Here is a 26,891-nt window from a genome sequence, read left to right on the forward strand (position 1 = left end):
GCTCTGTTGCCAGGCTAGAGTCAGGTGGCGCAATCTCGGCTCACTGCAACCTCCACCTCCAGGGTTCAAGCCATTCTCCTGCCTTAGCCTCCCAAGTAGCTGAGATTACAGGCGTGTGCCACCACGCCCAGCTAATTTTTGTATTTGTAGTAGAGACAAGGTTTTACTTCATTGGCCAGGGTGGTCTTGAACTCCTGACCTCAAGTGATCTGCCCGCCTTGGCCTCCCAAAGTGCTGGGATTACAGACATGAGCCCCTGCACCTGGCCTGCTAAACATTCTAGAATAGACAGGACAGCCCCCTACAACCAAGAATTATGTAGTTCAAAATGCCAACAGGGCCAAAGTAAGGAAATCCCGATCTACTTGAATTGGGCTCACAGCATTGATTCTCAAATGTTACAGAGTAATATCACACTATCTTGTTTGTTTGGTTCCATAATACCCTTCATATCTCAAAAAGCCATATGTATATGAATTTAAATTTTAGCATGAATTTAAGTTCATTTTGAACTGCAGTAAGATAATGTGACTCCCTTCTAGATAACTAGTAACAATGGAAGGAACCGACATGAGTAGGTTCATTTGTCAAAACCAAGAAAGCATCGCTGTTCTAAACCGTTTCAGAGCGTGACTGATGTGAGGAGTCACAGTCTGAGTCAGTCATTGATGTCCACCCAGAAACATCGTTACACAGACATCAATGGAGTGTGGCCTGTGACAGAGCAGGGACAAGAGGAGGAGCTACTGCTGGGCGACAGGATGATTCTACCAGACTTCTCCCCAGCCCTCCCAGGGTGAACTGTAAGATGACTCATCACCTCCAGAATCACATGAACTCCAGGCAACTTCTTCTGGTTAGAAATAAGCTAGTTATTTCAAACAAACACATAAATCTGTGCTACACAGATTCAATTGGCAGCTTCGAAAACCAGATGGGTTGCCTAGCAACAGCATCCTTCTCTCTTCCCAGCTTCTGCATACCCTGGGTTGTGTGTTGCCCTTTAGTGACCTTCCTAAAAAGGCAGCATAGTATAGTGGTAAAAAGGCATATCCTTGGGCTGGGCACGGTGGCTCACGCCTGTAATCCCAGCACTTTGGGAGGCTGAGGCGGGCGGATCACGAGGTCAGGAGATCGAGACCATCCTGGCTAAGACGGCGAAACCCCGTCTCTACTAAAAAAATACAAAAAATTAGCCGGGCGTGGTGGCGGGCACCTGTAGTCCCAGCTACTTGGGAGGCTGAGGCAGGAGAATGGCGTGAACCCGGGAGACAGAGCTTTCAGTGAGCCGAGATCATGCCACTGCACTCCAGCCTGGGCAACAGAGCAAGACTCCGTCTCAAAAAAAAAAAAAGAAAAATAAAAAAGCATATCCTTGAAAATGGAACACCTGGGTCCTGAATCCTGGCTCCACAACTTACTAGCTGTAATGTCTAAGCTTAGGCAAGTTGTCCCACCTAGTGAATGGAAATATTAGTTCCTTATACAGTTTTGATGAGTATTTAGTGAATTCATATATGGATGGTGCCCAGAACATAACAAACAATAAATGTTAGCTCTTATTTTTCTCTACCCTATATATCCTTCTTTAGGGTTTCCTTTTAACCAGATTTCACCAACACAAACATTGGGGGGCAATGAGAGATTGGAACTCACAATCTTTTGCCCCAAGACTGCCCTATGTGGCGCCTCCCTCCATATCCACATAATCCCTCTTCCCTCCCACTTTTGTCTCCTACCAAAAATAATATAATTTGTCCTCCAATCTCAAAAATGTTTGATCTTCAGTTAGCTCTTTCTTTTTTTTTTTTTTTTTTTTTGAGACAGAGTCTTGCTCTGTCGCCCAGGCTAGAGTGCAGTGGCATGATCTCGGCTCACTGCAAGCTCCGCCTCCCAGGTTCACACCATTCTCCTGCCTCAGCCTCCCCAGCAGCTGGGACTACAGGCACACGCCGCCATGCCCGGCTAATTTTTTGTATTTTTTTTTTTTTTAGTAGAGACGGGGTTTCACCGTGTTAGCCAGGATCTCCTGACCTCGTGAGCCGCCCTCCTTGGCCTCACAAAGTGCTGGGATTACAGGCGTGAGCCACCGCACCCGGCCTAGTTAGCTCTTTCTATATGGTTATAGCCCAGACATTCTAGAAACCAAGAACAGGGATGCTCAGTTCCCTAACACTATCTCTTGACATCTCGTTTTAATGAACAAGTATTTCTACCCAATTATTTATGATTTTTCTTTTGGAGTCTTAATTGAGAGTGTTCCCTGATCTGCAAAGACAAACACACTGTCAGCTGTTTGACAGTGTAATAATTAATCTTGCATTTTAGATGGCCGTCGTGAGTAGGCTGAAGAAGCAGGCAATCCCAGCAAATCTTCTGTTAAATATAGAAAGCTAAAATAAACAATGAAACTGGATAGGGTGCTGCTGGCTTTTGTTGTTGATGTTTTTAAAGATGAATTTGGCAAATGTGCCCTAAACAGCTAATTAGGAAGGCTAATTAGCTGATTTCTAAGGCCCCTTCCAAATAAAAGACAACAGACTAGCTACACTCTCTTCTTAGATCTTTGTTTCCTAGACTCTAATTATTTGAGCCCCTTTTTCAAAAATTATTCTATGTCCTAAGGCTGGATACGGTGGCTCATGCCTGTAATCCCAGCACTTTGAGAGGCCGAGTCGGGTGGATCACAAGGTCAGGAATTTGAGAACAGCCTGGCCAACATGGCAAAACCATGGCTGTACCAAAACTTCAAAAATTAGCCGGGCGTGGTGGTGGCGCCTGTAATCTCAGGTACTCAGGAGGCTGAGGCAGGAGAATTGCTTGAACCCGGGAAGGGGAGGTTGCAGTGAGCCGAGATGGCGCCACTGCCCTCCAGCTTGGGCAACAGAGTGAGACTCTGTCTCAAAAAAAAAAAAAAAAAAAAAAAAAAGTATTCTATGTCCCATGTGAGCTGTACTGTTATTTACTTTTTTCCCCATAAATCAACCCACTTCTTAAAATGTATATAATCTTATTTAAAAGGGAAAAGTTATATAAAGGGGAAACTTTTTAAATTTCCAAATAGAGGATAACTATAAAAAGTAAATACCATGAAAACTGAACTTTGTATACTTCTTAAAAACAAAACTTGTTTAAGATATCTTTGTAATTATTAACTTTAAATAAAAATAGATGAAATGCATCTAATTTATTGACACTGTGTGAAAAACGTAAGTGCTGCCTTGTCTAATTTCATTCTTGCAATGACTCTTCAAAGTAAATGTGAGCTCCACTTTTAGAGGTGATGGCTCTGAGACCTGGAAGTGAAGTAAATTGTTAAAGGACCCAGAGTTGGAATGGGTAGCGCAGGTCCAGGTCCACGTCTGGCGAGAGCCCTTAGGACTGCAGGGCGAATCTCTACACCTTGCACTGTCTCTACACCTTGCGAATCTCTACGCCTTGCACTGTCTTTCCTCATCATTCTCATCCAAGCCATCCTCCCTCTTCTGTCTTGTGGCAGACTCCTGGGGTTTTCACCAAAGATATGGTTAGACTTTCAGGTCTTTTGTAACAGGAAGAAAAAGTATTTCCATCAGGAAAGCTGGAAAGATACTGTTATTTTACGGTTATTGGTTTTTTTGTTTTTTTTTTTTTTTGAGAGGGAGTCTTGCTCTGTTGCCCAGGCTGAAGTGCAGTGGCGAGATCTTGGCTCACTGCAAGCTCCGCCTCCCGGGTTCATGCCATTCTCCTGCCTCAGCCTCCTGAGTAGCTGGGACTACAGGTGCCCACCACCAAGCCTGGCTAATTTTTTGTGTTTTTAGTAGAGACGGGGTTTCAGCGTGTTAGCCAGAATGTTTCTCGATTTCTTGACCTCGTGATCTGCCCGCCTCGGCCTCCCAAAGTGCTGGGATTACAGGCATGAGCCACCGCACCGGGCCGATTGTTGGTTTCTTTTTAACAGAGAAAAGGAATTGAGAATGAGCAGGGAATGGGCCGGGCAGGGGCCAGACAGTGAAGGCGGGAGCAGGGGAAGAAGATGAAGCCAAGAAGCTGCTCTGGAGAGGAGAGAAACGAAAAAGGAGGCCTCTGACCCTGGAGAAGGACAGGGAGAGAGGCGGCGGGGGAGGAAATTGATGTTGCCACCCAGGGAAAATGGTGAGGAAAAGGTAGAAAGATGTAGAGGTGTTTTGTGATTTTTTTTTCCATATAGTGCTTGTGATGTTGTCCTTCGTCTTCCATGTTGTCCTTCGTCTTCCATGTCTAGCTCTGTATTTTTTCTAAAGCACAGTACAATTCCAAGAGTTTCTCTGCATAGCGCCTGAAGTCATCTTCCACACTTTCAGTAGCATATGCACGTGGGAAGCTGCCTCCAATGATCTCATTCATTTCTGTGGCTTTAACTCCACCTTTTAGATGATGACTTAGACATTCATATTTCCAGTTGACCTCTTCCCTGAACTCTACCCACCTGATATCACCATTTACATCTCGAATACCATAACTTCTGCCCCCACTCCATTTCAGACAAACTGACTCACTTTTGCAGTTCCCTCCACCTTTTCCTTTCATAATACATGTCACAATTTATACATTTTTGTTTATTTTATTGTTTGCTTATTTATTTTGTCTCCATCGACTAGAACATAAACTCCCTGTGGACAAAAATTTTGTCTTTTTTGCTGAAGAGGACTTTGCACATTGTAGGTGCTCAGTAAATCTGTTGATTGAATGAATGGATTCATCTATGATGACTGACAATAAATGATCCCACGAAGAGTGTCTCTGCACCATATCATTATTGATACGGCCACATGCTAATGAGTAGAATTTCACAGCAGTTTACAGTTTTAATTGTACATTCTCATGTGTTATTATGTTTTTCTTCACCAGAACCTATCAAGGAAGTTACTGTTTCTATCCCCACTTTACCCTAAGGAAACTTAGTTCAAATCAGTAAATATAACCCAAGGTATAACTCCCCTGAAAAGCCATGAGAAGTATGGACAATGCCAAGTGAAAACGTCTGTGGTTCCTTTCAGACTGACTTATCATCCTGATTTTCCCAGGACTGTTCTGGTTTTAGTACTGAAAATCCTGCATTCTTGGGAAACCGGGACAGTTGGTCACCGGGTCTTACCCAGAAAAGTGTAGATAAGCCATAAGAACTTCATGCAATCAGGCTGGGTGCAGTGTATCATGCCTGTAATCCCAGGACTTTGGGAGGCCAAGGCAGGTGGATCACTTGAGGTCAGGAGTTTGAGACCAGCCTGGCCAACATGGTGAAACCCCATCACTACTAAAAATACAAAAATTAGCCAAGCTTGGTGGTGCACACCTGTAATTCCAGCTACTCGGGGCTAAGGCACAAGAATCGCTTAAACCCTGGAGGCGGAGGTTGTAGTGAGCCAAGATCATGCCACTGCACTCTAGCCTGGGTGACAGTGAGACTGTTTCAAAAAAAAAAAAACAAAAAAACTTCATACAATCAAAACCCTGGCCATCTAAAATACATTAATGGCCGGGTATGATGGCTCACATCTGTAACCCCAGCACTTACGAAGCCAACGCGGGTGGATCACTTAGGGTCAGGAGTTCGAGACCAGCCTGGCCAATATGACGAAACCCTGTCTGTACTAAAAGTACAAAAAAATTAGCTGGGCATGGTAGCGCATTCCTGTAATCCCAGCTACTAGGGAGGCTGAGGCAGGAGAATTGTTTGAACCCAGGGGGCGGAGGTTGCAGTGAGCCAAGATTGCTTCACTGCACTCCAGCCTGGGTGACAGAGCGAGACTCCATCTCAAAAAATAAATAAATAAAAATAAATAAAACACATTAACTAAAATGCATTTATTGGAGATGAGAGTAGGGCTGGGGTTTGGAATCTGAAAATGTTAAGTTGCGTAATAGTTGATGAACCCACCCACCCAACTTAGGTTTAAGGAATGCTGGAACAGGAAGTCATTAATAACATTCTGAAAAGGAGCGGACGGACACTGAGAGATGCCAACTGAGGTCCTACCCTGAGTGATAAAGAAGGTAACTAGGTCAACCCGATTGTCAAGCCTCATGCTTTCAGACTGAATCTGATGATCCACCACAAGTCCCAAAGGTATTCTGGGCAGTAGTAGAGCCATCCTCTACAGGCACCCTGACCAGAAGGAACCAGCTTATGATTCCAGACAGGGAAATTCTTCCTCTTTCCATTCAGTTTAACACCGTTTTCAATCATTTTGATAAAGTAGCCATCGCAATTTCACAAGTGGTGTGTGTGTGTGTTTTGCAGGAAGATAATTATTGCATAGGTGGCACTGTCTGTTCATCTAGGTAGATACTGTAGTGTTCATTCATGCCATTGCGTAATTGTAGTGAAGCAATTATGTATCACATTTTGAAAGAGGCATTAAAAAAAATTCACCACTGAGATGAGTCAGACTTAATTATCTTGGCTTTTCAGCAGCTGAGTTTAAGGCGCAAGGTGGAGAACACATCAGCTTCGAAGGCAGAGAGAATTGAAGGTACTCTCCAGCTTTGGACACTTCCTCTGCTTGAGGTAAGACTCATGAACAAACTTCGGGTCTCTGCCAGCCACGATCTCCAAACTGGAGATGTCCCAGATTTGGTAGGACACTTGGAACAGGCAGCTGTCATATATCCTGGGTTATTATTATTGTCTGCCTAGAATTTGCTGTATCTTTGTTTGCTTGTGCGATGTCACACATGCCCACCTGGAGGCTTCTTAGGCAAAAGCTTTAGTGAAAACTAAACAGCCATAAGAAAGAGAAAAGAGTTGGTTTAAACCACCTACTTAGTTTTGCATCATGGAACAATGTTAAGAGGCTTGCTCAGTGATCTGGACTTATTTTTGCCTCCATTTCAGAGGGGAATCCAGCACAGTGGCAGAAAATTCTATCTTGTCTCTCAAAATCAGCATGGTTAGGACTAAGGAGTTGTTATAATCTCTGTGCTTTCAAGGCAGGTCTTAAAGCACATCAATGACCTAGATCCTGCCAGAACAAAACTAGCCACCCACTTGCCTGGACTGTTGAACTTGTTGGTATTAGGCATAGAGTTTTGGGGAAAAGACGTGCTATGAATTCTCAAGGTCCTTGTCATTAGAGATGTTGCTATAAAACTAGATGTGAGGACTGGATCCCTTGAAATATTCTGCCCACATTCCGTACCTGTTGATTTAGACTTCTTATGTACAGTCATTTTGTCTTAACCAATATGTTGGAATACCCTTCTAGTCTAGACTTCTTTAAACCTGTTGAACTTAATTTTTCAACCTGCGCCTCTGTTTTGAAGGCTACATTTTACTCATTCATTATTCCCTTAATCAGTTTTTCCAGAGTCAGTCAAAGCTCTTGCCAAGGAGCAGTAGTAGTAGGCCCATCTGTGAGTTTCAGGTGTTTTCTAAATTGGACTGGCATTTTCTTAGTTGTCAGGATGACTCACACAAGGACCGTTTAATTTAGGAGTATTATCTTGTCTGTATATTTATATGGAAAAATAATGACTACTGAGATTTTGAATCTTGGAAAGAAGCAATTCCCCAGAAGCAACAAAATAGATAACTTGCTGGTGGGGTTTTTAAGTGATCTTGGATCCTTTTAACAGGCAACTAGCCCTGCCTGCACTTGTCAGCCAAATTACTTAACCTTTTAGTAGTCATCACCTTGCTTGACAAGGTTCCTTTCCTCCCCTGCCCATAAGTTATCATCCTAACTGAACAATTCAATGAAAAGTTATGTACAATTCACCCCTTCATACCCCAGTAATTTCTTTCACTCATAAAATTTCTAGAGGAAAAATATGTTTTCCTACCTGTAATTTTGGATTCCTGGATCTCCATCAAAGTGTACCACTTCAGAAACTTTTTTTAACCAAGAAGGGAAAACAGGTTTTACTGCTGGCAGGGAATTTAAAACTCCAGTTGTGTCCAAGAAAATAAAAAGGGATTTGCACTGTGATGCTTGAACGTTTCTAGATACTTGTTGAATTTTTCCACCTTGAAAATGGCATCAAGCAACTCCTATTTAAAATTCCCAGATGAAAATGAAAACCCTAGCATGTATCGAGTCACTCAATAAAAATAAATTCATCAACACTAGAATTAGGAACCAGAAGAACAAGGTTGGGTTCCCAGGTGCCTTACTTACTATGGGATCTTGGACGAGTCATCAGATTCTCTAAGCCTCCATGTCCACGTGTATAAAATGGGAGTAAGATAATAAGAACATCCACTTCAAAGAAGTGTGAGTTTTGTAAAGGGTAAAGAAATAAAAATTTATTATTTTAGTTGTTATTCCATTCACAAGTAATATTTCTTCTTTGGTTTATTATGTTTTTTTTCACTATGGAAATGGAGAGCTCTATATTATATATGACGGTTTGGTTTTTCCTTTTTTTCCTAACCATTTGTAGAACCTTTCTTAGTTAACTGGAACCTTTTAAGTCAGTCAGTTGATCAGTTAGCACATATTAATTGGGGTCCTACCATGTGCTAGGGAGAGATATCATGTCTGCCTTAATTTGCACACAGTCTAATAGGTACAGACATTTTGGTCTTAACATTCTTTCCCATTGCATTCCATTGCTATGAAAATATTTTTCTTTTTTTTTCTTTTTTTTTTTTTGAGATGGAGTCTCACTCTGTTGCCAGACTGGAGTGCAGTGGCACAATCTCGGCTCACTGCAACCTCTGCCTCCCGGGTTCAAGCGATTCTCCTGCCTCAGCCTCCCACATAGCTGGGACTACAGGTGTGTGCCACCACACCTGGTTAATTTTTGTATTTTTAGTAGAGACAGTTTCACCATGTTAGCCAGGATGGCCTCGATCTCTTGACCTCATGATCCGCCCGCCTTGGCCTCCCAAAGTGCTGTTATTATAGGAGTGAGCCACTGCGCCAAGCCTACTTTTGTTCTTTTAAAACAAAAATCTCTCTAATGCCTGTCTTGGCATAACCACCCATTTACAATTTTTAGCCAGCAGTGATATTAGCAAGACTGCTTTTCAGTTTGGCCTTGCCATATGTTAAAATGTGGAAATGCTTCTATACCAGTTGGTCAGTAGCCACTAACCTGAGTCCCAGAAGTGGTCTCCTCACTCCCATAGTTCATTTCTACTTACCCCCTTTCCAGGACACCTTGACTAACCCCCAAGGGCAACTAAAGGATCAAGAAAGGCCCAGCACAGCAGAAGACCAACTGGACCTAGCTCCTGCAGGAGGTACGTGCATCCATTCAGAGAGTTAAGATGCTGTTACTGTCACTCAGCCTCCCAGGACATGGAGGGCTTTACACCTCCTTATCTCACTCGCCACATTTCCTCCAACCTTCAGATCACTCATTGCCTGGCCAGAGACCCTCCTCTCCTACCCAAATCCCTTCCCCTCGGCTCTCAAACCTCCCACTTCCCTGTGCTTCTCTTAGTGCTGTCTGCACCCTGACCACCCTCAAGTCATCCTTTCTTAGCTCTGTTCCCAACACTGCTGCCCAGTTTCCTTCTGCAACTTGTCCTGTAGAACCCAAACCAGCTCTTTAGGGCTGAAATATCATGCTTGATTCATAAGGTCATATCAGTGGTAAAATATTGAAATGCCTTAATAGCTAAGGGTAAGAAGCCATTACTCTGAGTGTCCCGCTCCTATTCCCAGTGCCCCCAACTACTCTGGCCCCTCCTCTAAGACATCCCCTGTCCTCCCCATGATCTAGCACTCAACTTCCTGGCCCCTGCTCCAGGACTGTGGCCAACATCTGCTTTGATGGATGCCTGCAGTTTACTAGTACATAAATACTTTGTTAACCATCTCTGCAAAGAAGTGTAATACATGATAGAGTAAGGTAAGGGATATTCCTTCGTTTATTAATTCATTGATTCAACCAACACTTAACAGTCACTCACTCTATCCCAGGCACTGAGCCAGACCTAGGACCTCCAAACCAGTTGTAGTTTCTGCCTTCATGCACTTATATTCTGGTAGGGAAGGCAAATAATAAGCCAGAAAAGAAACATGCACACGTGAATAAATATGTATTTTGATCAAGGGTTCAAGAGGAAATGAAATTAGCTCAGAGAAGTCATAAATGGCTTTAGAAAGAAGATGGTGTTTTAAATGGGCCTTAGGGATATACAGGGTTTCTGCAGGCATAGGCGGAGGGGAAAAACATAGGCAATAGCATTAGGCAGAAAACGTGGCATGTGTTTAGGGACCAGTAGTTCAGTTTGGCTGAATGGTGGGTTATAGAGGGGGCTCCTGGGAGATCAGGTGAGAGATGTAGGCAGGTTGACCCAGCCAGCCTTCTCAGACCTGAAGATGAACTTATCCACAGACAGGTTAAGACCTTATTTCTAAACCTTTGGCCTCCAGCAAAATACCCACATGAGCATTCACTAATCTGAGCACAGGCCACCTGTATAAATTGGGGAGTTTGTGCACTAGACAAAATTCCAGCCCAATGGATACATAGGATAGCCCTTCCACCTCCCACCCAGCTGCATACACTGGTGTGGGGTTTTCCTAAAATGCTTTCCACTGGCTCCACTTTGTGCCAAGAGGCTGGCATCTCTCCAGAGGGGCGCCTTTTCCCATTTCACACAAAATCCCAAGATAGGATAGCAGTGGCCTTGCCTGGACACTTCCATCCCTAATCAGACTGCTCTGTTCTTTTCAAGCAAATTCTCTAGAAGTCCCTTTGTATACATTGCCCCATTCCCACCTCCATGGCCTCACCTTAAAGCCTACCCACCCCCCTTAATCAAACCTCTCACCTACTTTGGCCAAGTGCTCCACCTCTTACAATGACCTCTTTTCCTTCACCCAGGATGCTCCTGAATCCTACTCATCTCTGAATCCTTACCTGACCACCTGGCCTGACCCCTCCCTCTATCTAAACACATGGCTCTCACAGTTTCTTCTTATTTTATTTTATTTTATTTTGAGACAGGATCTTGCTCCATTGCCCAGGCTGGAGTGCAGTGGCATGATCACAGCTCACTGTAGCCTCCACCTCCCAGGCTCAAGCAATTCTCCCATCTCAGCCTCCCAAGTTGCTGGGACTACAGGCGTGTACCACCACCCTCAGCTAATTTTTTAGTTTTTTTTTTATTTTTATTTTTTGAAATGGAGTCTCACTCTGTCGCCCAGGCTGGAGTGCAGTGGCACGATCTCAGCTCACTGCAAGCTCCGCCTCCCGGGTTCATGCCATTCTCCTGCCTTAGCGTCCCGAGTAGCTGGGACTACAAGCACCCGCCACCACGCCCAGCTAATTTTTTGTATTTTTAGTAGAGATGGGATTTCACCATGTTAGCCAGGATGGTCTCGATCTCCTGACCTCGTGATCCGCCCGCCTCGGCCTCCCAAAGTGCTGGGATTACAGGCATAAGCCACCGTGCCCGGCATTATTTTTTATTTTTTGTAGAGATGGGGTCCTGCCATGTTCCACAGGCTGGTCTCAAACTCCTGGGCTCAAGCAGTCCTCCTGCCTTGACCTCCCAAAGTGCTGGTATCATAGGTATGAGCCACCACACCTGGCCTACTTCTTCCTCTCTGACCACATCCACAAGGTCACCTTCCTGGGCCTTCCTTGATTTGTTTCATGTTTGTGTGTTAGCGCAGTGGTACCTGCCACCTGTGATTCTTTTGCATGTGTAAATGCAGCAGTGATAGCTCACCCAGATTGTAACTTCCAAACTAGAAACAAGGCCTATGAATATATTACTCACTTGATTTTCATTAAAAGAAACCCAAATTACTGCTGCTGTTGGGACCTGTGCTTCATCTATCAAGAAAATGGGATGCCATTAATTTGTTTGGTCTATTAATTCAACAAGCATACATTAATCATTCATGTATGCCAAGTATGGGTGATATAACAGTGAATAAGTTGTGGTCCCTCTCTTTGCAGAGAATGTTTATTTAATCAAAAATTTGTCGTGTGCCTACAGTGTGCCAGGTATTGTACTGGACTCCAGAGTTATAGAAGTAAGACACAATCCCCATGACAAAGGGATAGACAAGTAAAAAGGCAGTCACAATACCGGATGGTGTATACTAAGATCAAGGACTTCCCCGGGTGCTGGAGAACCCATAAGGCACACATGGCTCAATTCACAGCTTGTGAAAGAGACTTCATTCATTCATTCATTCATTCAGTCTGTCATTCAGTAGTTCCCTAATGCCTGCTATGTGCCAGTCGCTATTCAAGGTGCTGAAGTGATGAAGTCCTTCCCCATGAAGCCTAAAAATTCCAGTAGAGGAGATAGACAATACACACATTAGTAACTGTATACTACGCTAGATGATGCTAAGTACTGGAGAAAATAAAGCAATGGTGGAGTCATAATAACAGGGCCACAGGGAAGGTGTCCATGTTTTGTATAGAGTGGCTAGGAAAGACTTTGCTGAGATGACACTTGAGGAGTTATCTGAAGAAGTGCAAGACCGGGTTCTTTGAGGAAGACTATGTCAGGAAGAGGAAACAGCAAATACAAAGATCCTGGCACACAGGCTACTTAGATCATTAAAGAAAGATCAAGTTAGCCAGTGATGCTAGGACCATGAGAGCCAGGTGTGTGTGTGTTAAGGACAGACGTCAATGAGGAAGTGGAGGCATAGGGTCATTCCATCAGCTACAAGGCCCCCTACACCTTGTAGCTGATGAAATGACTTTGGCATTTACACTGAGTAAGATGGGGACCCACTGAAGGGCTTTAATGGGAGTGGGGAGTAACATGATCTAACTTTCATTTTAAGAGGCTCACTCTGGCTGTGGTGTGGAAAATGGCCAGAAAGGACAATGGCCAAAGCAGAGAGACCAGTAAGGAGGATATCACAAAACTCTATGTGAAATGTTACTGGCTTGAACCAGGGTGAGAGGAGAAGTCCTGCCTGCAAACAGACAACATCGTGTGTCAGATGTTCTAATGGACGCATATGCATTGTGTAAAGTGTGGTGGGATCCCAGAGGAGAATGTGACGAGACCAGGGTAAAATGACTTGATGAGGGAAGTTTTCACAGAGAGGGACATGGAGCTTGCCCTGAAGGATGCATATTCACTACTAGTCTGCGAAAAGCATAGGTCAGGGGCCATGTGTAGGTCAACACTACACCCTCAGCACCTAGAACACATTCTAGTGTGTTCAATAAATGATTGCTGAATGAATGGATTGATGGGTGGGAGAGTGCATGAATGGATGGATGGATGGATGGATGGATGGATGGATGGATGGATGGATGAATGGATGGATGGATTGAGTTCTGGAAGTAAACAGTAAAAATGAGAAAACCTAGAAATGTTGGATTTAATTGACCAAAGAGAAAGCCAAGAATAATAAAGGAACCTTAACTGTCGGTTAATTTCAGATGTGTACAAAGACAATCCCAGTCCTCTGGGGATGTTTCCTCCTGTGGAGTCTCTACGTCTCATCCTCTCAGACCATTTACCCTGGAATCAAGGCAAGGATTACTCAGAGGGCACTTGACTATGGTGAGTTGGATGCTTTCAGAAGCCAGACCTCAGGCCCACTAGGTGGGGTCTGTGACCCAAACTCAATAGCTCATAACATGGGCTGTCTCCTGACTGAGACAGCGCTCTACTGTGGGGTGATCCAGTACCTTATGCAGAAACTACTAAGATGGCTGCGAAGACAGTGTTGCCTAAAAAATAGTCAACTTGGGCCGGGCGCGGTGGCTCATGCCTGTAATCCCAGCACTTTGGGAGGCCGAGGTGGGTGGATCACCTGAGGTCGGGAGTTTGAGACCAGCCTGACCAATATGGAGAAACCCTATCTCTACTAAAAATACAAAATTAGCTGGGCATGGTGGTGCATGCCTGTAATCCCAGCTACTCGGGAGGCTGAGGCAGGAGAAGCGCTTGAACCCAGGAGGCGGAGGTTGCGGTGAGCCGAGATCGTGCCATTGCACTCCAGCCTGGGCAACAAGAGTGAACTCTGTCTCAAAAAAAAAAAAAAAAAAAAAAGTCAATTTGATGGGAGGCATGTCCAAACACAGCACGGATTCTCACTCTCTCTCTCTCTTTCCCACATGTACCCATAATGAACATCTGAGGGTTCCAAATAAGACACATTTATAGGATACAGGAAAGGAGATTTGAAAGTAAAAGTAACACCTTGGGGCTTCAGAAAGGGCTTGGTTTCAAAACCCATTTTAACCCTAAAAATGGGTTAAAATGTAATATGGGTGACTGTGCATTTTTCTGAGGAGAGGCTCCGTAATATTTATCGAATGTGCAAAGGAGTCTGCGACACCGAAAGGTTAAAAGCCACTCCTTTAGAGAACATTTATAAACACTAGGGAGAGACAAATGTTGGGATGTGATTTTCCTTGGGCTAAGATGAGGTAAGAGCAGATTGTGGAGAGGGAATGGACTGTAAAAATCAAAGTATATGGAGCTATTTTCTCCTGTGAAATTTTACTTGAGATTAGCTAAAGGTAGGTTGATGATGCATCTTTCTCAGTCCTCTTTAACTAAAGCAGTCACCCTAAGCACTGCTAATCTAACCAAGAAATACCTAACTAAGCCTAACTAAGAAATGCTGCTTCTACTATACCAGAAAAAAAAATAAATGAGGGAAGGAGGGAAGGAATGAAGGGAGGGAGGGAAGGAAGAAAGAAGGATTGAGGGATGGAGGGAGGGAGGGAGGGAAGGAGGGAGGGAAGGAGAGAGGGAAGAAAGAAGGATTTAGAGGCAACTCCTTGTTTTTCTGCTAGTACAGGAGATCTAAAATTGAGCCATCTTGCACAAATGTTATGTGGACAATGGTGTGTGTAGAAATATGTACGAAGAATATATGTATGTGTATATGCATGTGTGTGTATCTTGTTACTATACTGATGTGCTGATGTGCATAGAAATACATATCAGAAATAGATATCTTGTAAGAGTATTAAAGTTGTGCAGTTCTTTTTTTCACCCTCTGGAGCAGAGTCATTAAAAGAACAGATCTGAAGTCTAACCACATGGCTGTAAAGGTCAGTTCTGTCGCTTTCCTTGATACGTGGCCTTGGGCCAGTGGATTTTCTCATATGGAAAATGGGATGATAAAAATGATGCCTACCTACCTACACTTAGTGTGAGGTGAGGATCAAACAGGATCATCCATGGGCTATACTCCCATCCACGGGAAATATAGCATGGGCTAGTGGAGAAGGGCAGGCTTTGAATTCAGAATCATTTCTTGAGTATCTACCATGGCCAGGCTCTTTGAATGTGCTTTCTGGGCTGTGTCGATCTAATTCCACCAACAACCCTACAAATAAGCCGTTGTCATTTTATAGAGGAATAATATGACATTTCCTAAGTCTCATAGCAGTAAGGGACTCAGGCAAATATGAATTCAGGTTTGTGCTGCCGAATGTTGAAACCTATGCTCTATCATCTACTCCCTGTTCCGCCAAGCTCTGGATAATGCTGCTCACTAGCTGTGGGCTCTTGGGCAAGTTACTGAAACTCCCTGAGCCTCAGCTGCCTCCTTTGTGAAGCAAGGATAATAACACCTCGTCATTGGGTTGCTGTGAGGATCCAAGAAGGGAGGAGAGAATATATGTGGAGTCCTAGCATAGATAGGCACTCAGTACAAATTAGGTATTTTTAAAATTTTATCAATGATTTATGCCTCCACATTTTCTAGTAAGAGATCTGATGTGTCTGTTATTAGTAGTATCTGCAAGATATTTTTTAAAATGGAAGGCCAGGAGTGGTGGCTCACACCTGTAATCCCAACGCTTTGGGAGGCCGAGGCAGGCGGATCACAAGGTCAAGAGATTGAGAACGTCCTGGCCAACATGGTGAAACCCCATTTCTACTAAAAATACAAAAATTAACTGGGCATGGTGGTGTGCACCTGTAGTCCCAGCTACTTGGGAGGCTGAGGTCGGAGAATCACTTGAACCTGGGAGGCGGAGGTTGCAATGAGCCGAGATCACGCCACTACACTCCAGCCTGGTGACAGAGCGAGACTCTGTCTCAAAAAAAAAAAAAAACAAAGTGGAGACGAAAATGAGAATTATAGTACCTACCCACAGGATTGTTGTGGAAAATAAATGAATTAACATACATGAAGCACTCAGAATGCTGTCTGGCCATAGCAAATATGGCCCAACAAGTATCAGCTACTGTCATTTTCACATGTGTGAACAGACCCCTCCAAGGTTACTATTGTGCCCATGTCATAGATGAAGAAAGTAAGGGACAGAGAAGCTATGTAACTTGCAGAGTCACACAAGTTATTCGGTGGCAAAGTTGGGATTCAAACCTAAACTCTCTGGTAGTGCCTTTGGCTCTATTTTCACATCCTTTATGTCTGTCTTTGCATCACCATATTGCAATATTTTTTTCTGGCATTTTAGAGGATAAAACCTGCTCTTCTTCATCCCCAACAAGGATAGAACAACTGGAAAGGAACTTAAACTGCAAAATAAGGGATAAAGGCAATATTTCCTCCTTGAAAAGGTTGAAAGTAAATGTTCTTCATTAACTATTGGAGGTTGCTTTTCTCAAGCTCTTTAATGTGGGAGAGGTCTCTTTTCCCTCAGAGAAATGTGTTCTGTGATGCTTCCAAATAAAGAAGCTGATGGGTTATTCCAGGACAAAACAAAAGCAGTGGTTACTAACTTCTTAAAAATATCAGGATCTTTTGAGAATCCGGTGAAAATGGAGATTCTCTCCCCCAAAAAATGAGACACATACGCACACACGAGTCACCCATAGTTTTTTATTAGAATTTCAGGTGCTTCAGGAGTTTCCAACAGCCCATGAACCTCAGGCCAAAAATTCTTGAGCTTAAAGAATCTGAAAGGAAAGAAGAGTGTGGAATAACCTTCTGGAACTGTCCATAGCACACAGATTCTGGAGCCAGAGTGTATGAATTTGACCACTGGCTCCCCTAGTTCTTAGCTGTATAATTTGGGCAACAGTGAACTTCTCTGAGGCTCAGGGTCTTACTCTATTGCCCAGGTTAGAGTACAGTGGTGCAATCATGGCTTACTGCAGCCTCGACCTCCAGGACCCAATCAATCCTTCCAACTCAGCATCCTGAGTCACTGGTACTATAGACACGCACCATTATGCCCAGCTAATTTTTAAATTTTATTATTATTATTATTATTATTATTATTATTTTGTAGAGGCAAGGTCTCAATGTTTCCCAGGCTGGTTTCAAACTCCTGGGCTCAAGCGATCCTCCCGCCTCAACCTCCCAAAGTGCTGGGATTACAGGCATGAGCTACTGCTCATGGCCTGAAGAAAATGTTATACTTTTCTTCTCATACTGTCCTGTGATAAAAACTCTTTAGTCCTCCCGACATAATGAAAATTTCTCATGTTAGCTCTGTGGTCTTGGACAAGTTCCTTAGCCTCTCTGAGAACCAGAGTTTTCATCTGTAAACCAGGGACAATAATACCCACTTTGTGGGATTGCCGTTTTCTAAGTATCTAAGGCCATGTCTTACTCAATAAATTGTATTTGTGTGGTTAATGTTATTATGTTATTATTATCTTTGTCATTATTAACAGATGCTTTCTTGTTTCCTTCACAGGTGTTCAAGCTGGAATGAAGATGATTGAGCAAATGCTAAAAGAAAAGAACCTCCCAGATTTAAGCGGTTCTGAGTCTCTTGAGTTTCTAAAAGTTGATTATGTAAACTACAATTTTTCAAAGTAAGTAAAAAGAAGAGCATTTTGCCTCTTATAAGAAGCTCAAAGGAAACAGTGGAGGAATCCTATGGAAACCCCATGGTTTCATCAGAATCCAGCCTTCTTATCTTTTTCTGTTCTGCTATCCTTAGCTCTGGTTTCTAGTCTCAAGTTTACCTCATGGCTCAATATGGCCACTGTGGTTCCAGCCATCAAATCATGTTTCAGGCAGCTAAAAGGAAGAAGAGACAAGGGTAAGGGGGTTCTTAAAAGCTGAGTCAGTCTTCTTTTTTAATGAGTTTTTCTGAAGCTCTACCCTAATAAGATCCTGCCTAACCAACAGTGGACAGAACTTAATTATATGGCCACATTTATTAGTGAGGGAGACTGGAAAACTAGTTTTCCAACCAAACAAATTTGTCATTCCCAATAAAATCAGGAATGTTCAGGGAAGAAAGTGAATTGGAAGTTCAGACAGCAACTGACAATCTCTGCCATAGTCTCCAGCAAAAGCCCCAAAGGCAGTATAAGGAGAGGATAGCTTTGTCCATCTGGAGCTCATCTTAAAGGTCAAGGGAGAGTCAAGCTTTTCTAAGGGGTTCTCTGTGACTGTGATTCACAATTTGCCCCAATTGTTAAAGATTTTAACAATCCAGTGATAATTCCCTGCTGCTCCGACCCTTTGGAGTGATCATTCCCCTGGTGTCAATGATAATATTCTATAAAACCAAGAGGTGTTTTTTTTTTTTTTTTTTTTTTTTGAGACGGAGTCTCACTCTGTCGCCTAGGCTGGAGTGCAGTTGCACAATCTTGGCTCACTGCAAGCTCCGCCTCCTGGGTTCATGCCATTCTCCTGCCTCAGCCTCCCAAGTAGTTGGGACTACAGGTGCCCGCCACCACGCCTGGCTAATTTTTTTTGTATTTTTAGTAGAGACAGGGTTTCACCGTGTTAGCCAGGATGGTCTCGATATCCTAACCTAGTGATCCGCCTCCCTCGGCCTCCCAAAGTGCTGGGATTACAGGCGTGAGCCACCGTGCCCAGCCCGAAACCAAGAGGTTTTGACAAGGAGGAAGAGAGATGGTGACTTAGGGAAAGTTTCTGGCTAATGCTCTGATCTGTATAAAGTTAGCCATTCCAGGAGGCTGAGGCAGGAGAATGGCGTGAACCCCAGGGGGCAGAGCCTGCAGTGAGCCGAGATTGCGCCACTGCACTCCAGCCTGGGCGACAGCGAGACTCCGTCTCAAAAAAAAAAAAAAAAGTTAGCCATTCAACAAGTATTTATTGAGCACCTACTACATACCAAGCCTTGTCCTAGGAATAGGGGATATTAGGCTGGGCACAGTGGCTCACACCTGTAATCCCAACACTTTGGGAGGCCGAGGTGGGAGGATCACTTGAGCTCAGGAGTTTGAGACCAGCCTGGGCAACATGGAGAAAACCCATCTCTACCAAAAATACAAAAAATTAGCTGGGCATGATGGCACACACCTGTAGTCCCAGTGACATGGGAGGCTGAGGTGGGAGGATCACTGGAGCCCTGGAGGTCAAGGTTGCAGTGAGCCATGATTGCGCCACTGCGCTCCAGCCTGGACAAAGTGAGATCCTGTCTCAAAAAAAGAGAAAGCAATAGGGGATATTGTAGTGAACAACATACCTTCCCTTAAAGTCCAGTGGGAGAGATGGACATTAAATATATATTTACAAAACTAATTATCTAATTACAATCATAACGCCACAGCAGGAAAGTACAGGAAGAATTGTACAATATCATGTGTAGGTGGAGATGGGGAGAAACAGGTATTTTCTTTTTTTTTAAATTTATTTATATATATATTTTTTATTATACTTTAAGTTCTAGGGTACATGTGCACGACATGCAGGTTTGTTACATATGTATACATGTGCCATGTTGGTGTGCTGCATCCATTAACTCGTCATTTACATTAGGTATACCTCCTAATGCTATCCCTCCGCCCTCCCCTCACCACACAACAGGCCCCAGTGTGTAATGTTCCCCTTCCTGTGTCCAAGTGTTCTCATTGTTCAGTTCCCACCTATGAGTGAGAACATGTGGTGTTTGGTTTTTTGTCCTTGCCAGGGATCTAGAACTAGAAATACCATTTGACCCAGCCATCCCATTACTGGGTATATACCCAAAGGAATATAAATCATGCTGCTATAAAGACACATGCACACGTATGTTTATTGTGGCACTACTCACAATAGCAAAGACTTGGAACCAACCCAAATGTCCAACGATGATAGACTGGATTAAGAAAATGTGGCACATATACACCATGGAATACTATGCAGCCATGAAAAATGATGAGTTCATGTCCTTTGTAGGGACATGGATGAAGCTGGAAACAGGTATTTTCATGCATTGCTAGACAGGGTAGATAAACCAATACAATCATTTTAGGCCCGTGCTGTCTAAACAGTAGCCACTAGCCACAGGTGGCTATTAAACACTAAATGCAGCTAGTACAACTGAGGAAATGCATTTTTATTTATTTGATTTTCATCAATTTTAATTATAAAAACTGCTCGGTTTGACTACTGAAAAGCTTTTAAGTATGTTTGGAACAATTTTGTAAGTTTACTTTTTCAACTGAAAATGTTATTAAATCTAAATACAGGTTGAGTATCCCTTATCCAGAATGTTTGGGACAAGACGTATTTCAGATTTTTAATTGTTTTGAATTTTGGAATATTTGCATTATACTTACTTATCATCCCTAATCCAAAAATCCAAAATGCTCCAAGGGGCATTTCCTCTGAGCATCATGTCAGCACTTAAAAATTTTGGATTTGGGATGCTAAACATATGTAGGTCAGTATCTCTCATAAAATCCAATGTTTGAATTGAGGTGTATCGTGAGTATAAAATACATACCAGATTTTGAAAACTTATTTTTTTTAAAAAAGAAAATAAAATATTTTATTGGTAATTTTCATATTGGTTACATGTTGATATGACAATGTTTTAGACATATTGGCTTAAGTAAAAATATTAAGAAAATTAATTTCACCTCTCTTTTCCCTTTTTAAAATGTGATTACTACAAGGTTTTAAATTACTGTCATGCATTGCTTAACAACAGGAATATGTTCTGAGAAATGCCTTATTAAGTGATTTCATTATTGTGCAAACATTATAGGGTGTACTTACACGAACCTAGATGGTATAGTGATTTCACTGTTGTGCAAACATTATAGGGTGTACTTACACAAACCTAGATGGTGTAGCTAACTACACACCTAGGCTATATGAGATAGCCTATTGCTCCTAGGCTACAAACCTGTATAACATGTGATTGCACTGAATACTGTAGGCAATTGTAATACAATAGTAAGTACTTTTGTATCTAAACATATCTAGTCATAGAAAAGGGACAGTAAAAATACAGTATATAATCATATATATATGTGTATATATGTGTGTATATATACGTGTGTATGTGTGTATATATATATATGCTCTTTGACCCAACAATTCCACTTCTCAGCATCCTCCTTAGAGAAGTACATGTACACAGCTGGGGCGTGGTGCCTCACGCCTGTAATCCCAGCACTTTGGGAGGCCAAGGTGGGCAGATCATGAGGTCAGGAGATCGAGACCATCCTGGCTAACACGGTGAAACCCCATTTCTACTAAAAGTACAAAAAATTTACCTGTAATCCCAGCACTTTGGGAGGCCGAGGCGGGTGGATCACAAGGTCAGGAGATTGAGACCATGGTGAAACCCCGTCTCTACTAAAAATACAAAAAAAATTAGCCGGGCGCGGAGGCGGGCACCTGTAGTCCCAGCTACTCGGGAGGCTGAGGCAGGAGAATGGCGTGAACCCGGGAGGCGGAGCTTGCAGTGAGCTGAGATTGCGCCACGGCACTCCAGCCTGGGTGACAGAGCGAGACTCTGTCTCAAAAAAAAAAAAAAAAATTAGGATGTGGGTACACATGGCTGTAGACCCAGCTATTTGGAAGGCTGAGGCAGAAGGATTACCTGAGCCCAGGAGTTCGAGGCTGCGGTGAGCTATGATCACACCACTGCACTCCAACCTGGGTGACAAATGAGATCCTGTCTCTAAAAAAAAAAAAAAAAAAAAAAGAGAGAGAGAGAGAGAAGAAAAAATTACATATATATATTTCTAAACTTGCTCATTTCCCCAATCAACTGGATTCAAGGGACTTCCTGGTAAGAGTTTGAGGAGAATTAGGAGGCAGTTCCCAGAGACAGCCCTGCAGACAGGAGGTTCTTTTCTCTGTAGGAATTCACAATGGCCTCAATGGTAAGAGTTCTGCAATTGCATTCCTAAGTTTGCTTGACGGAAGAGATGTTCTGGAAGAGTCACCCTAACTTCTTGTTTCTGGTTTTACAGTATAAAAATCAGTGCCTTTTCATTTCCAAATACCTCATTGGCTTTTGTGCCTGGGGTGGGAATCAAAACGCTAACCAACCATGGCACTGCCAACATCAGCACAGACTGGGGGTTCGAGTCTCCACTTTTGTGAGTATTCCACTGAAATGTGTGCAGCTGTTCTGGGAGAATGTGAGCAAAAATGGAAAATGTAGAAATTCACCAATGTTTTTGGCAGTAGGCTTCTTTCCCTCATTATTAACAATCTTTCTCAAAAGCATTTTTTTTTTCCAGGTGAGGCTTAAATTAGGAAATCCCTGCTGGGGGGTTTTGGTGAAAAACATTCTTCCCTTAAAGGCAGAGCATATGATCAAATGTCATTTAAGATTCTCTTAAGAACTAGTCCCTGACTATCAGAGAAACAGATGCATGCTCAACATTTTAGATCACCCACAAATCACTGCGTGATCTTGAGCCAGCCATTCAACACACTTCCCCATCTGCAGGAGTAACTGGTGGGAAATGGAGTCTTTCTCCCTCACACAGAGCTTGAAGGATGGTAGTCAGCTTAAGCCCAAGCCCAACTGGAAGGCCTTTGCACCCTCATATAGAAGGAAGAAATCAGATTCAAGGTACTTTTACAGGCCAGTTACGATGTGAAAACCACTGTTCTGGGTGTAATGTTTAGGTCTGCCTTGGTTGGTGCCACAGGATAACACATTCATTCATCCACTAAGTCAACAACCATTTATTGAGTGCCGACTATGTACCATTTATCCCCATCTAAAGAACTCCAGTCTTGTAAATTGTAGAGAAATGACACGTTCCCCACAGCAACATAGATTCATGTATTCATTCATTTATTCAATGACTCATCAACCATATATTGAGTACTTACTCTGTGTCAGGCCACATGCTAAGTCTTGGGGACATGGAAATGAGTAACACACAATCCACTCCCTCAAGGAGTTCACAGACTACATCTAAGCATCACTTTCTCACCTATGCCCCTCCTGAATAAATTGTTGCCAATCTTACCCTTTCTCTTCTCTCCCCAAACAAACACTGTATATGAAGGGTGCTCAGTACAAGCTCACTCACTGCCAGGGCCAGAGCACTCATGGTGAAATAATTAGAATATCCCAATAGCTGTTAGCTTTCACATATTCAGTACTTCGTCTGTTCTGTGAATATTCAATCAGCACCCACTCTGCTCCTACCTGTTTTAGGTGCAAGGAAGTCAGAGGTGAACATGACAAAGTCACTGCATTCCAGGAGCTTAGAGTCTCTGGGTAATCAAAGAAACAAGATCCATCTCTGTGCCTGACTCAGGCTTGGATAACCTTGCACTTTTTCTCTAAACAGCCAAGACACAGGAGGAGCTGATCTGTTTCTCTCTGGAGTCTACTTTACTGGTATCATTATCCTAACCCGAAATGACTTTGGTCATCCTACCCTGAAGTTCCAAGATTGCTATGCCCAACTGAGCCATGCCCACATCTCATTTTCCGGAGAACTCAGGTGAGTGACAGCCCTGGTTTGGGCAGTGGCTAGTCAGGGGCTGGATACTCAGGCATCGCCTACTGAAGGTTTACAAATGGCTGATTATGGTCTCTGAGTAACCTCTTTTTTTTTTTTTCATTTTTTCCTCAGTGTTCTGTATAACTCCTTTGCTGAGCCCATGGAGAAACCCATTTTAAAGAACTTAAATGAAATGGTGAGTCTTTAGAGGTTAGACAACCACAGTAAAATGCTATTAGTAGCAGTTCTATCATCCTTTAATTAATTCTTTTTTTTTTTTTTGGAGACAGTCTCGCTCTGTCGCCCAGGCTGGAGTGCAGTGGCATGATCTCAGCTCACTGCAAGCTCTGCCTCCTGGGTTCAAGGGATTCTCCTGCCTCAGCCTCTCAAGTAGCTGGGACTACAGGTGCCTGCCACCACGCCCAGCTAATTTTTTGTATTTTTAGTAGAGACGGGGTTTCACCATGTTAGGCAGGATGGTCTCGATCTCCTGAACTCATGATCCATGTGCTTCGGCCTCCCAAAGTGCTGGGATTACAGGTGTAAGCCACCATGCCCGGCCAATCCTTTAATTAATTCTTAATCAAGAGACCTTTATTGAGCATCTACTGTGTGCTAGCCACTATCCAAGGCACTTTCACACACATTAAATATCCTTTGCAACTTAATAACAGTTTCTCAAATCCCTACTATGTGCCAAATATTGTGGTAGGTGCTTGGGATGCAGAGACAAAGAAAACAACAGCACATCTCTCAAATTTCTTACCACAGGGTGGGCAAACAACCAACAAGAATTTACTTATTATGTACCTATTGCATGCGCAGCTGCCATAGACTAAGGTCTGTTGGGAATAGGATAGAGGGATACACTTGTCTATTCAAAAGCTCAAACTCGGCCTTGTGAAACAATAACTAACTGAGTACTTGAATTTAGTATACAGTTACATGATCATTAGATTGAAGAGGAGAGGTTCAGAGAAATGGAAACTTTTAAAGAAATAGGGCCTGGAAGTGTCCTAGGAGATAATTTTTAGAGGATGCAGAACTTGAACTAGATCTTAACATATAGGTAGGATTTGTATATGTAAGGAATGAAGGATAAGAAAAGGCATTTCCAGGAACTACAATAGGAATAAGTTAAGAAAATAGAATATATTAAGATCCTTTCGAAAGCTATAAGTCTTCCAGTCTCAGAAGTCAGTGTCTGAAGAGGGGAAAGATGGAATTGGCTATGCACTCTCTTTCCAATAATGACCACACCTTCCCTGAACCCTTTACCTGTATTTTGGGGGAGATAAGGACAAGGATGAGGAGGGATAGAAAAGAAGGAAGACTCTTCTGGAAAAGAAGGGACAAAGACAGTGTCTGGCCACCTCCATCTCTCTAGTGCTCAGCTCAGTGCTTGACAGACATTAGGTGCTTAATGAAAGTAGTAAGGAAATCAACACTCAGAAGCATCAAGCAGCTCATCCCAGGAGGTGGCACAGCTGTCCAGGACTCGGAAGCCTTATGGTCCTTCTCCATCCTTACTTGACAGATGCTGAGTGCCAATGAGTGTGCACGTTAGAGTCCCTGGCAAAGTGCACTGTCATTCTCAAGGACCCCAAACTTGATCATTCCCCTGTTTGAAACGAGGCATGGTCCTTTGGCCTCTGACAGGAGGCCAGTGAAGAATGAGTTATGTCACAGAAGCCAATAATTAAGTTTGCCTGAAATTGATTTATGGCTTAAAGATAATAGATCCTTCTATGATTCTTTCTGTGCCACTGGAAGATAGAAAAGAATGCTGAGACCACAGCTGTCTAGCTGTGTAAACTGAGTTCAAATCCTGGCTGTGCAACACCTGGCAACTCAGTTAACCTCTAAGCTTTGGTTTTCCCATCTGTAATTAGGGGACAGTCATGCCCCCCTCTCAAGGCTGTAGTGAAGGTGAAATGGAGTTAAACCAACAACAGCTGACACTTACTCAATGCTTACTATAAGCTGGGCAATTTTACATGGATTACTTCCATTTCTACTCACAACAACATGATGAGGTGGATACAATTATCATCCCCATGCAAATGTTGCAGATGTGGAAACTGAGGTCAAAGAATACAAGTAACTTGCCAAGGGATTCAACCCTCAGCCCCAGGCACCCAAGCCTGTGCTGTAACCACTATGCCAAGCACATCAATGAGCACACAAGAGGCACATCAGTGCTGATAACCTCTGCCCCTTCCTAAAAATATTAATCTGACTCAAGACTAATTTTCAAATTCCAAAACAGTGGCAACAAAATAGATCTCTAAGTAGATCTCTGATATAATGTGCTCTCCAACTACCCCGGGGGAAAGTAAAAGCTCCAGCACTGGGGCCGGGCGCGGTGGCTCACGCCTGTAATCCCAGCACTTTGGGAGGCCGAGGAGGGTGAATCACGAGGTCAGGAGATCGAGACCATCCTGGCTAACACGGTGAAACCCCATCTCTACTAAAAATACAAAAAATTAGCTGGGCATAGTGGCGGGCGCCTGTAGTCCCAGCTGCTCGGGAGGCTGAGGCAGGAGAATGGCGTGAACCGGGGAGGCGGAGCTTGCAGTGAGCCAAGATCCTGCCACTGCACTCCAGCCTGGGTGACAGAGTGAGACTCCATCTCAAAAAAAAAAAAAAAAAAGCTCCAGCTCTAACCATTCCAGGTAGGGCATGCAGCTGCTCCTAGAGGAGATGGCAAGCTGGCGGCACCCCTGGCAGTCAGAAAAGGCACAGCAGCTCCAGCAGCAGGTTCCTCGGATATAATAGCATGGACTGGGACGCATGCCCTATCATGTCACAGAAAGAAACGCGAAGGGCTTAGTCACTCTTTACAAGGCTGATTGGATGTAGTGCTAGTTGCTACAAAGTTCTGCTGGCATTCAGTGACAAACCACCCGTATCTACATAAAACGAGGCCCATAGACATCAACAAATTTAAGAGAAAGTCTCGATGACCAAAGGGATAATGACTGCTAACCAGAAGGCCTTTGTTTGCAGGGTCTAGGTCCATCAATAAAGGTTTCCAGTACAACATGGTAACTTGCTTTTTTCTTTTTATTCCTTTGTGGCCAGCTCTGTCCCATTATTGCAAGTGAAGTCAAAGCGCTAAATGCCAACCTCAGCACACTGGAGGGTGAGTCTTGGAACTGTCTTTTCCAGATGGTTGTCTTCTCACCTTCAAAAGCTGATACTGTCTGGGTTTGCTTTTCAAGGCAGTATAGCTTGAGCTCTCCATCCTGCTTCATATTCTGCAAATTAGAGCCCCAGGAAGGTGCTTGGGAGGATGTGCCTTGTGCGTAGGGCATATGTACTCTTTGGCTAATAACTAACTTCACTGCTGCAAGAGGGGTGGCTCCAGGGGGAT

At 43.3% G+C, this 26,891-nt stretch overlaps 1 protein-coding gene across 1 annotated transcript in view; it reads left to right on the forward strand.

Annotated features, from left to right (window-relative positions):
• The first annotated feature begins 6,486 nt into the window (after nucleotides 1-6,486).
• The window catches only part of BPIFC (BPI fold containing family C), a 50,897-nt gene continuing 30,492 nt past the window's right edge, over nucleotides 6,487-26,891 (forward strand). The window contains exons 1-8 of the mRNA XM_003258129.2: nucleotides 6,487-6,529; nucleotides 9,121-9,208; nucleotides 13,345-13,468; nucleotides 17,539-17,659; nucleotides 22,016-22,144; nucleotides 23,360-23,515; nucleotides 23,648-23,711; nucleotides 26,600-26,660. Coding sequence (XP_003258177.2) covers nucleotides 13,345-13,468; nucleotides 17,539-17,659; nucleotides 22,016-22,144; nucleotides 23,360-23,515; nucleotides 23,648-23,711; nucleotides 26,600-26,660 — 655 coding nt within the window. The 5' untranslated portion in view covers nucleotides 6,487-6,529; nucleotides 9,121-9,208. The remainder of the gene's footprint in view (nucleotides 6,530-9,120; nucleotides 9,209-13,344; nucleotides 13,469-17,538; nucleotides 17,660-22,015; nucleotides 22,145-23,359; nucleotides 23,516-23,647; nucleotides 23,712-26,599; nucleotides 26,661-26,891) is intronic.

Source organism: Nomascus leucogenys, chromosome 7b, assembly GCF_006542625.1.
Source record: "Nomascus leucogenys isolate Asia chromosome 7b, Asia_NLE_v1, whole genome shotgun sequence".
Lineage (NCBI taxonomy): Eukaryota > Metazoa > Chordata > Mammalia > Primates > Hylobatidae > Nomascus > Nomascus leucogenys.